The following is a 12,862-nucleotide window of genomic DNA, read 5'->3' as shown; positions in this document are numbered from 1 at the left end:
CCGATGCTTGTGCCTCGCAGCTCTTTCAGGGTAAAAGCTATTTCCCGCTCTGCTGTCCCTGACAACCTTTCATTTCTTACTGTTGCCCGCTCTTTGTCTCTGATGCTATATAACATCGAGCCTCTTTTTTTTTATTTTTTTTTTTTTCGGTAGGCGACGGTCTAAATTGCCTGGCAGGGCTATAAACTGATTCTCTATCCACCTGCAGCAGCCTCTGCTTCCCACTCACACCTCAATAACTCAGGGCGAAATCAGAGCAATTAGGAATACAACGCTTTGAAAAGCTGCAATTAGCATCCAAATTTCGCTTGATTACAGGCTTCAGCGTAGGCTGAAAGGAAGCTGCAGCATTAGCATTTACAAAATGTAGGGGGGAGACACCCACTTTAAGGCACTAGTGTAGCGTCGCCCTTTAAGGGATTCATTTGCTCCACACCTCTTACAACATACCGATTTTTTGGCCATCTGGATGGGCAGTTTATTGTCTAAATCTCTCAAATGCGGCTGTGGCTGTAAGATAAAGACAGCGCTGGCCGCTAAGGTGGGCTTTTCCTCACAGCGTTTTATTCGCCACGGAACAACCTCTCCCATTCCCAGTAGGAAGATGGTTTCTTTGTGTAGAGCACTTTCCGCACCTTGCTTAATGGCGCGGAACAGGGTTTCACAGATATAACATTTCGTTTCGAAACTGGTCTTTCTGTGCCTAAGTGGAGAAAGCCTCTAAAACACTTTAAACGAGGAAAATATTAAAACCTACTTGTAGGTCGTAAATTAGGTGGGGTGGGGTCCGGAGCATCGTTGGAGGACGAGGGAGCGGAGGAAGCCATCCCTTCAGAAAAACCCCAGTCCTCGGAGCCCGGGTTTCCTCGATATTCCTCTGAGGGGTGGGCAGCAAGGAATTTGCTGGAAGGAAGAAAAGGTGGGTTTAGCAGTCTGGTCTCCTGGAGCACCACACCGGAGTCCCGTCCAGACGCCGGCGGGCGGCAGCTGCGCAGGTCCCGGGGCGGCGGCAGGACGAGCCGGGGCCGGCCACACCGGGAAAACGCCTCGACAGGCTGAAGAGCAAAATTGTCCCTTCGCTGGATGCCAGGGCGCTACCTCCCGCGCCTGAATGACGGATGTAGCAGAGCATGAAGTCTATCGCAATTATATCGGTGGCCACCGAGGTGGGCAATTATATGGCTCGCGTCAAGTGGAGACCAACGTGCAAAGCGGACTTCGAAAGCATCAGCCCAAATGACCTACAATCCCAACCGGAACCCGCTTCTCTGTGTTACCAAACACACGCCAGGCTAAGCATTCAGGAAAGACTGACAGACAAACCCCTGCCACCATAAAGGTGCATTTTGCCCAGGTCCAGTGACAGGCGCCACACACGTGTATTTGCACACACGTTTCAGCAAATCGGGGCCGGTACGTGCTCCAGCACTAACCAGAGCTCTCCCATGCCCGCGCTCGCTTTAGCGGTGCAAATGGCAGGAGAGGCATGTCTGTCTGGGGAAAGGAAGGTGCTGGACCAGCCCTCACTCCTTACCAGCTCTTTCCTGCCGGACACGGCGCTCCGATAACCAATACAGGGTCGCTGATCGAAAATTGCCGGGTCAATGCCCAGCTCGTCTCTTTGTCCCCACGGCTACCTGCGATTTATTTTCTTCCCCTTGTACAGAAAATGAAGGTCGGGGTAACGAACGAATGCTTTCTTTGTTAGCGGCTTTTTTCAAGTCGGTGGCTACCTATTCATTTACACCCGCGTGTAAACGCAGCGGATCAATGATTTCAATGGAAAACAGGTATCTAATTTCTTTAAGACGAAAAAGAAAAAAGCCGTAAAGCAGAAGAGATTTTCTAGACAATGCCTGGGAGTGAAGTAACAGGTTAACACGATGTCTCAAGGGCTAGCTGTATCAAAATGTCCGTTATTCCTCTATAGGTACGACAACGACCCAAACAGATTTTAGGGGGGGGAAAATGCTCCAGATCCTGAAAGAGGTTCCCAAAGGCTTGAAAAAATAGGATGCTGTTTAGAGGACACTTACCGAGGGGGCGAGCGGACACTCTTGCTGCCGTAGTCCAGGCAGGCAGGGCGACTCTAGCCTGGGAGCGACCCGCCGCTTATAAACTCTGCCAGAAACGACGTCGGAATACCAATCGCGCCGCGGAATTTAATGCGAGATGACCTTTTTTTTTCCAGAAGTGCTCGGATTTGCTTTTTTAAAAGCGTGAATCGCCGGTTGATCTGCTTCGACGCAGGCATGAGTCACAGGGCTGCCGCCACCCCCTCCGCGCCGCTCCGCACGGGGGCTGGGGACCGCTGGGGCGGGGACGAACAGCCCCCCGGCCCCGGCGGCTGCCGCTGGTCCGCTTCTCCCCGGGGCGGCGGCGCTGACTCCCGCGGCGGGTGGGGCTGCCCAGCCGCGGCGGGGGCGGCACCCCGGGCAGGGGGTTCTGCCACGCGAGTCCCTGGCTGAGCCCCCCGTGCAGACGGAGCCAGAGGCTTTTTCTAGACAGCACTGGCTTGCCCCGAGGTCGCCGGCGGTGCTAACAGGCGGCAGAGCACCGCACACACCGTCGCACCGCTGAGGCGACGGGGCCGAACTCCCGCCCCGACAGTCCCCGCGGCCCCGGCACTCCCCCTCGCACGGTGCGGGCCACGAACGAGCCAGGCGGGGTCCGTGTGAACTGTAGCTTAGCAACACCCCCCGCCTCCTCTCCGCCGTGCCGAGGGTCTGATGTGTCCCGCTGGCTCACCCCGCGATTCCCGAGGCCGGCTCGCCCCGCTCCCCGCCAGAGGGTGGCAGAGGCACGGGCACCGCCGCAGGGGAACACCTGGATTCCTGTGACTTGCCCTGAATGTTGCCACTAAATTACGATTTTATACCAGACATCCCTTTGCTAAAACGAGAAACATTAAGACAACAAGTTTTCTGTACCCCCGACAACCTCAGATCTGTGTCACTCCATCCTACACCCCAAACATGCTTCGCCAACATTTTGCGGTGGTGACCACGGGGCTATATTTCAGCATGCCGCGGCAGCTACGCAGATGTCTAAACCAAACCCTTCTCAAAAAGATGGCACGTCAGGGGCTGGGAGGAATCTGCAATGAGATGGGAGGAGGAGAAACAGCCCGATGGAGCCACAGAATTCCATCCCGTGAGGGGGGTGCTGGGCAGCGCAATGAGCAGCAGGGACATGTCCTTCTTGAAGGACTCAAGGGAAGAGCAAAAACTTACAAGCCCGTTTTTGAAGGAAATCGGCCAACTGACAGGATTAAGTAGTCAAGGCGATTGCTTTGTCGAGCATAATTACTGTCTAGGAACAAGACGTGTAACAAAAACACCGAGGGCACAAAGACTAACTTTTAAACATAGCTTTACAGGTATTAGTGGCCATAGCTAACATGACCTTTTTCCATCTATTCAGGCTATCATTTTTAAGGTGGTTTCAACCAATCGGGCAAAACATTTGCTCAGTGCTGAACGCGAGAAATAATAATATGACTCTAGCCAACTGTCTTTATAAACGTAAACAGTCATAGGACATCGTGGCAGGATTGCAGTACAAAAAGTCAATGAGAGATCACGCAAAGAACTCCTAAGCCATCAGTCACTGCGAGACGCGACCCGGCCTGGTCTTTGCCCGGCAGGCAGATAGCACGGGCTCTTACTCCTTCCCTTCTGGCTTTCCAGAAGCGCGTGTGTCTGGAGCAAACAGCCATGGTTTACCATGAATATTTACATCCTCGTAGAATCTGAAGCCCGCTAAGGGAAGGAGCCAGACAATGAAGGCCAGCGAGCTTTCTTGGCACGTTGGAAATACGACTCGTTCCGTTCCCCCGAGCTGCCCGGCGGCGCCTCCCGCCCCTGCGCGCCCCGCTCAGCACCGCGGACAGCGCCCGGCCCCGCGGGGGGAGCGGCACGGCCGGGGCTCAGGGAACAGCCCCGCACGGCCCCGGGCGGGTGCGCAGCCCCCTCGCTCCCTCCCGGCCGGGCAGGAACGTGCCGACAGTGAAGCCCCCGAGCTCGGCCCCGCTCCTGCCCCGCGGCCCCTCTGGGTGTCGCTGTGTCTCAAGCCCAGGCGCTGCACCGAGCCCTGCGCGGAGCCCGCCCGCCGCCGCTGAGGCTGCTCCGAGCCTGGACTGGCCGCTCTCTGTTCGTCCCGGCCCCGCCGGCCACAGGGGGAAAGCAGCCGACCCTGGGGCTCCGCGGGTCCCTGCCTCGCTCATCTACAGCGTGGCTGTACAGGACGCATAGAAACGCTTGGTAACTCTCGTTTACAATGGACCTCTTTGAAAATCCGACCGAAACTCGAAACACTCCAGCTCCGGAAGCTTCATTCAGAACTCGCCACACCAACTGAAACCTTTGAAACACCCTTGCCAGATGCACACGCCCAGACGAGGCCACTCAGAGAGGTACCGGTTTCAATGAGAGAACTGAAAGCCTTCGCCTCCAACTGTGCTACCTAAGCTTTCTGCTCAACCACTCTCTATTTTCTCTTTCCCTGTGACAGTCCCTTCCCTGAGGCTCGAGTGCACTCTAGGCACAGAATCTCTTCGCAGGTTGGAGACCCCAGAAGACTTGGCTTTTGCTTTGAACCCAGATGTTTACTGCAGATGTGAAACACAGGAAAAACCCCTGACGCATAGTATCAGCAAGGCAGTAACATGCAGATCTATAACTCCCTTAGCTGAAGCTTGTAAGCAGCACATCAGTTAGAACTCGCTTAAAAAGCCAGACTATGAGGTATCTCTTAAGTTCACCTCCATCGACAAACTGGACGTGCTAAAATAAGAATCTTGAGTACCCTGAGTGGGCACAGGAATGAAAGTGATGCAATAAATATCTTCAGCAACAAAGATCAGTCAATGATTATGCAGTGTTTATAACTGTGGACATATAAACAATGACTGTAAAGCAGAAGAAAATTGTTTATTATTTGTATTGCAGCCTGTCATTTTTAAATGAAAAGTCATCGTGTTCAGAGCTGCATCCAGTATTTTAAGAGACATGAGCTCTTACTTCCTACACTGTAAGGAGTTCACAATGTAACTATATGCCAAGGGGAAATCAAATAGAGAAAACTGCAGTGTGCCATAATCTTTCTTGTTTCTTCGTATTCTGAACTATAGTCATGTTATTTATGCATTTATCTGCAGACAGGGCAGTAAATTTGCCTTCTGGTGACTATTATGATTGTGGGGTTTCCCTTCATGAGTGTTCTCTCTCTGTTGCCTTTTAATTGCCATTTTGTGTGGATTGTGAATATTTTAGCAGGCTGGGATTAGGCAAACTCTTTAAAAGTACATACAATACTATGTACACCAAACACCTGTGATATTTCTGAACTTGTGGGTTTGTATTTTTGTCTTTGCAGCCTGTGATTTTTTTTTAGTAACATATTTATAATAATTTGTAACTCAGTACAGAATTACAAAATATATTTATTGCATCAGGTATCTGTTTCCTTTCCTACCATTTCCAGTATGCAACTATGTCTCATTTAGCTGAGTCTTTGATAGACTGGAATAATTTTAATTATATATTTTCTTAACTCTTTATAAAAAAAATTAGGAAAACTGTTCAAAACTAACTGTTCCAGAACTTTTTTGGCTATCACCTTTGTGCTTAAAAATACAGTATAAATTATTGCATATCTATAAGGGAAAAAAATGAACATGCTAAGAAAATATCAAATTATGTTTTAATTATTCGCCCCTCTCCAGAAAATTCTACTAATGGAAATTTGATGAAGACTATGGATTTACACTCCTATTCTACAGATAACTTTTGCTGTTTTCTGTTACTTGACAAAAACTTATTGAAGATAAATTATATGTTTTCTTTGGGTTTTGTGATCAGTCAGTAACTGATGTACCCAACTGTCCCATATTTAAGGATCATGTACATCACTTGAATTTCAAAGATAGCTCAAGATGAACTGCCAGCCAGAACACTCAGCACTGCTGTGATGAAGGACATTTAGAAAAGTCTAACATGAAGCACATTGTTTTACATACTTTGCGGGCTTCTTGTTTCAGGATGTCCCCTTCCTGATCCATGCTGGCATGCCTTGCTGTCCATTTTGATCTCCTTCATCGGGAAAAAATCCCAAAGAACAACACACATCCTGAAACAATAGCAGCAGCAAATCCCAACTCTCAATACCCCCAAGCAAACATGGAAAGAAGCAAAGAATCCCCTTACTTCCAAACTGTAACAAAATAAAACCTTATTTATCTAGATGGATAAAACAAAATTACTTAAGTTGGAGAACTGTGACTGTAGCATGAAAAAGTCACAAAAGTGATAGTGCACCCAGTAAGTCTATTCTCTACCAGTTTTAGGACATTGCAACTTCTACCCTGTATTTGAAAGAAAATTTATTTCCCGCCTCCCCCAGTAACCCTGTAGAGCCAAGACACATTATGCTTGGATATATTTCCCCTTGTGATATGTTATTATATATTGTTACACGTCTTACTGAATAATATCTTTTTATCCCATAGGAGGGCATCACTTTGCAACAAGACCATTCATCAGTTTCAATAACTTCCTGCAGGAGATCATGCAGTTTAGCTCTCCAATCTCAGAACAAAATTGGAGAGCTGGACCCTGGGATTTTTTAATACATGATTTGTTTAAATTAAGCATATATCATAAATAATCCCCAGGAAACAAGAAGCATGGGGTTTTCTGCCATTTTTAAAGAACACTTCTCAAATCATAACTCAAACTCAGGTAGAGGCTTTTGAAGTCTAAAAGTTTTTGGGATCACTACAGTTATGAGCTCAACTAGGTTTCCTTTCTTTCCTTTTTGTTTGGTTGGTTGGTTGGTTTTGTTTTGGGGTTTTTCTGGTTGCTGTTGGTGGTGGTGGGTTTGTTTGGTTTGGTTTTTTCCTTTCTTTCTTCTGTAGTGGATAAGTCAGGTTTTGCCTCGATAAGTTTGTTAGTTCATCCTGAAAATAGTCTTCAGTACTAGTGAAATAGTAGACTTTCTGCAGTACCATACTTGAAAACCTTCACTCTTATTGTTTCTTTTTTAGGTACAGTATTACAGAAATTGAAGTAAAAAACTTTTCCAAAAAGGAAGGTTAAATGCCCCTGATTGAAATAAGAGTGGTTTAAGCAAAAAAACAATACGTAAATTTTTTAACAAGATGCAAACAAAGCACAGAAACATGAACAGGATGGTATGAACAGCTACAAAGTTGAACAATTGTCCCATGGTACTCTGGAAAGTTAAGATATGAATTTGTCCACCAGAGAAAACAGATGGGCAGGCAAGGAAAAAATTCCTTCTCTTTGTTAGACTGAGTAGTTAATATTCCCTAATGCGAGTGGATTTTATTAGGACTCTCAAAATAAACAGATTCCTATTTTGAGGGAATGGAGCTTTAAGCAAAGCCATCAGCTGTTACACATGCCTCCCTTTTCAGTATGAGTATGGAAGATTATGAGACCATTGAGGGGCATTTTTAAGGAAAAAACCCACTTCTCCCAGATCAAGAGATAGATGATTCAAATTGAAGACATGTACCAGTCAGAAAAAATGCGATTAGAGTTGTCATGTTACAGACATATATTCCAATATATTTATGTAATAAATTCCTGTCCTCTACTTTGGCCCTTTGAAGCTTCCCTGCAAGCACACATTTACCTAACGCTTTTGACTCGTCTTGCTGCCACCTGAAGAAGACCACTACAGGAAAAAGCAGAGCTGCTGTCATCTGGGGCAGCATTAGCAACTCAGCACTAGAAAAAGAGACAGAACTTAGCCATGCTATCTGTAATAGTTCAGCCACAAGAAAGTTTTTTTAGAGTTAGTACACACAAGATAAAGAACAGCACTGCTTTGAACAATGAATCAAGCTCTCTTCATAATCTTAAGGGATACTTAATGTTTGCAAGAGTTTAAAGGAAGTGTCTGGGAGGAGATTCAAGAGAGTACAGAGGATAGTGCCCTGCTTTCCAACAGCTCTGTTCTCTCCAGAACAGGTAACAAGGCTACTTGCACTCCTCTCCAACTACAATAAGAGAAGACCAACTTGGGACTTGACTCCTCAGCATTCTTCTACCAGTCATCTTTTCAGAGATTAACAATCTCTTTAAACAGACATCTAAACTCCACTGAAAGTAACATGAGCTAGCAAAAATGCTGAAAGATTTGACAGGTATCCACACTCAAACTATTAATGCCATACAGAAAAGCTTAGAGATGTAATTCCACTGGCCTCTTCCTTCATAGAAAATTCTGTTCAAGGGTTTTAGGGATCTGAAGACTGCTAAAACAAACAACACATAGGTTTTTTAGGATGTCAAGGAGTCCAGAATTTCCATCTCTAGTATCTGAGATGTTAGACCTGGCTTGTGTATTCCTGTAAATTGGTGCACAATGTCTTCAGATATTAACATAACCATTACTCGCTAGAGGCAGGCTATATAAAACACTGCAACAAACTGCAGTCTGCAAGACCGGTATGACTGCATTCTGGTTATTGGCTTTTAACATGCTAAAAAAATCACTGTATTGATTTATAAGTGAATAGGTTCTTCCACAAGACACATACAGCATGGAATCTCAGTGGGTGAAGGATAACTGCTTAGAGTTTTAAGAAATTCGTGTTCAAGTAGAGGCATTACAGATTGATCTGCTACTTTAAAATGTTTTTGTTTTTTTTACAACAGTCAGTTTAAAATGCATATTTAAAAAAAAAAACAACACAAAAGAAACCATTTGAAACCCAACAGTTACCCTTCTCTTTCACTTTGTATTAATTCTCCTCTGCAGAAGAACATGAATATGCTGGTAATGACAGAGACTCCAGGAACGACCTTAGGTGCCACTGAGGTATGGAGACATTGTACCTTGTACCAAGATGAAGAACTGGAGAACTGCAAAGGCACCACTGCAACACAGGAAGGTCTCTTCCAGTAAAGTAATTTATCTCAAAACCTGTGATTTCATGTTCTTTATGCTGCTTGGGTTAAACGAAGAAACAGACACTGCAAAGCTAAGCCCTATTAAGAGTCACAAGGTTTTGATAAGCATCTTCTCTGTCATATTTATCCAAACAGATCTGCATCAGGAATTACTCAAAGGAAAATAACACAACACAGAGATACCACTGGAGCCAAAGGCAATAAGAAACCCATGGAAGTTCTTTTATATAGGCACATCTATCTAAGCATGAGAATATTAACCTATTATTTCTCCAAGACTTATAAACATTATTAAATAACATTTAGACATATCATTGCTAAACAGAGGTTTTTCTTACACTTAGGTAAAAGACAGATGTACTCTGAAAATCATGGCATGAAATAGTTATTAAGTAGTCTTAATACCAGACCTTAGAATTTCTGTGGTGAAAAGCAATACTAAATTTTAATGTACTCATGTGTTTAACATGATATGTTTATTGTATATTTTCTTCTGCCTACCCCAGAACAGCATGTCAGCTATGTTTGGGTTTCATTAGTTGACTTTACTGAATGTGATTACACTTAGTCCAATTCTCCATCCTCATCCGCAGATTTTGTACAGTAAAATTCTTACTATTTAAAAACCTCAAACCTGTAAATACAGTAAGAGTCGGGTGCAAGCCTTACCTGAAGTAGCATGGCTTAATCAAAGTATGTTCTCATCACCCTAAGACAAGAGAGTTGCACTATCTGTCAAGTTAGATGCATACCTTTTGGCATACCAGCCAATATATATCCAAACTTCTAAAAATGTTTTAACTTATTATCTATTTCTTTTAGCATTATAACATGGTTCACTTAGCCCTCACCATGTGGACACCAACTGATTTGAGGTAATACATATGGCAGACATCCGACATGGATGTCTGCATTAAAAATGGCAAAGATATTAATACAAAATGTAAACCATCTTGAGTTTATATATCTGATCTATTCTTGAGATACTCTACTAAGTGGGAATTTGACTCTCAAGAGCATATCTGAATCAGTTTAAAGTTTTAATGCCAGTCCAGAAGAATCAGCATATTTATAAAGGAGGAAGAATTACTCCCAGCCTATGATTTTTCCCTGTCACTATTAAAAGCATGCATATGAATTCGTTTAGTTCTTCAGCAAATTATTTTCTCTTAGAAAAATTTTCAAATACAAAACCAAGCAATGGGAGGCGAATGATGTGGACACTAAAATCAACATTTGTAATTCAGGACTCAAACCTCAAAGAAGTTATCATTCTCACTTCTTTCAATTTAAGTGAGAAGGGAGATGCTCCACTTTTCTTTGGAAAGCAGCTGGCTTACTTGTCTTTCATCCATGTCTAGAAAATAAACTTTTGTCCTTTCTACAGCCTAGCTGTGGCCAGAGAGACAATTGAATATCTGTGGTAAATTTACTCAAGAGTCTCAATCCTATAATCTCTTTATGCAGACTAAACTCATCAGGTGTGCGCATTCAAACCTCCCCAGATGACTATGAACATTTCACACCACAGTGACAGCTACCATCACTATTCATGTCATCTCAGTTTGTAACTTTTATAAATGTTAACAATAAATTAATATTAAATCGGTACAAGTCACAATCTTACCAGTTATGTAGATTTTCTGATCAGTTTTACAACTGGCACTTATTCAACAGTGCTATATGGTTTATCTACAAATCTGGACAAGCGACTGTCATTGAAGTTATATATTTCTACAAAGACCTCAGGTAAGGCTACTCTGTTGAAGTATTCTTAAGACCTATTTCATTAATGTTGAGGTTATACAAATCACAATCATTTTTAGCAAGAAGTGTTTTTATTTTAAGGCAGCATTTCTGACACTCAAAACTACATCAATGTTTTGCAGATCAGGGAGTTTCATATAATCATGCTGGTTTTCTCCTGTACAAGTGGTGCAAAGGAACATATCAGATCTAATACTTCTAAAATACTATGTTGTGGGGGGAGGCGGTAGGTCCGCTGAGCCCTTAGAAGTTGACGAGCTTAAAATATTGGATGGTATAAGGCCATTCCCATGAGAACAGTGAAGTTAATTAACCGTTCCTATGGACAGAGCAGCCTTGAGAAGACAGGGGTTGACTGGAAAGACAATCAGCAGTGCAAGGACAGAGATGCTGGTTGTGTTTCACGATTGTAGGTGTCAGTGCTACGGTGTTTTGTAGAAATTATGTTTACAGAAAGTGTGTGGGAAAGTGTGGATTAGCTGCCTCAATAAAGCAGGCTGCTGCGCTTAGGCGGCAGACTGCTCTGGTCTCAGCTCTCTGTGTGTGTCTGCTTTTTCTACTGACCAAACCCAACAATATGATAGATACCCCATGACACTATGTTTTGTTCAACTGATGATCTGTATCACAGTTTCCAAGTAACTTGTTGCTACAGTGGGAAAATACTTCATCAATTACTTCTGCATACATCAAGTTTGCATGTGTCATCAAGTTTCAAAAAAGGAATAATTTTGCAGGTATAAGTTTGAAAATATCGCAAGGACTACAAAAATTCTAAGACCCGATATTAATGTTAGTAAAGACAACTCAAATTTATAAGAAAAATTATGATTAAACAGTATACGTCAACAGTATATGTTGAAGATTGTTGGAGAATCAAAATCATCAACTGAAACACCGTATTACCTCCACACTAATTTTCCTCAGAATCTTCAGAATTTTCTTAATTTTCTTCATCATTACTTTTTGATCAGCTAGTACTTTTTGTGTTGCTATTGCTGCTTTTATCACTCATTTCTTCATCATCTTCACTCTCCCCACTAATGAGTTTCTGTGTGGTTTCTGTAATAAAAATACACATAGCACAACACAGCTCTAAAATCAGCACAGCTGGTCACCAGAAAATAACTCATTTATGGGAGAATACTCTGATGAATTAAGCCACTGGGGCTTCTTTGTTATTCCTGTTTCCTGTTGCTACACAGTGGCATGGCAAGAGAATGGAAGATTCCCCCTCTCTCTATCCCCTGCCCCAGGTGTCTTTATATCCTAAACTGATACAGGACTAGGACGTCTTGATCACAAATAAGTGGTGTAAGCTTAAGTTAATTTATGAGAGAAGAAAATGTACATCTAAACCAAGTCTGGGAGTATTCAAAGATGGATTAAGCAGATATTTGTAATTTCTTCCTTCTCATATTACAGAATTCAAAGGGACTTCCTCAGGTTAACATCTCTCAGACTGAAACCCATTTCATAACAAGCATGGCTTACATTTTGACACAATTCAATTGCCATGATCACAGGTAACATCTCGGAGCACCATCAGATGTCATTTTGTGAATATATCTGGAGCAGTTTAAAAACTGATTTCCTTTACTAATTTTTACATGTTCCCTGCTGGAATTTTTCTGCCGAAGTACTAAAAGAGTTTTCTTGAGCATTCCTCTTCCACCTCAGTGTAGGGTGAGCCAGATTATTTTAAGGTCTTTATTGATGCCTTGGACTATGCTAGGTGATATTATATTGAGACAGTTCATGTGACCTCACATGATCCATTGTTCTGAGTTTAGAAGACTGTTTCTACATTTGTAAGATTTCCGACTCTTTTCTTCCACCCTTACTATAACTGTAAAATGAGTACTTGCAACTGAACATTAACAACTAGAGAATGTTTACTATGATATTTTATAGACCAAGGCTACTTAAAACCTAGAAAACTCAGAGGTAATAGAAGTATGTTCTCAATTACTGGCTTTTAAAATACAAAGTCAGGTTCTTGTTGGTACAATAATTGTCAGTGTTTCTATGTAAAAGGTAAGAGCATCTCTACAATAAATATTGTAGTTGAGATTCTCAAACTTACTCACCAACACCTTTTTTTCAAGAAGTGAAAAAAACTGCTTGGCCTCAGTATTTTCACTGTAACTCCC

The 12,862-nt window shown here is 43.3% G+C and overlaps 1 protein-coding gene across 1 annotated transcript in view; it reads right to left on the bottom strand.

The window, feature by feature from the left end:
* The window catches only part of GAD1 (glutamate decarboxylase 1), a 33,564-nt gene extending 30,985 nt beyond the window's left edge, over positions 1-2,579 (bottom strand). The window contains exons 1-2 of the mRNA XM_027733600.2: positions 2,037-2,579; positions 758-903 (exon numbers count right to left, since the gene is read on the bottom strand). Of these exons, the coding sequence (XP_027589401.1) occupies positions 758-827 (70 nt within the window). The 5' untranslated portion in view covers positions 828-903; positions 2,037-2,579. The remainder of the gene's footprint in view (positions 1-757; positions 904-2,036) is intronic.
* Between the last annotated feature and the right edge of the window lie 10,283 nt (positions 2,580-12,862).

Source organism: Pipra filicauda, unplaced genomic scaffold, assembly GCF_003945595.2.
Source record: "Pipra filicauda isolate LSUMZ 115617 unplaced genomic scaffold, ASM394559v2 scaffold5_size6683894_pilon, whole genome shotgun sequence".
NCBI classification, from domain to species: Eukaryota; Metazoa; Chordata; class Aves; order Passeriformes; family Pipridae; genus Pipra; species Pipra filicauda.
This window is presented reverse-complemented; position numbering and strand designations above follow the sequence as displayed.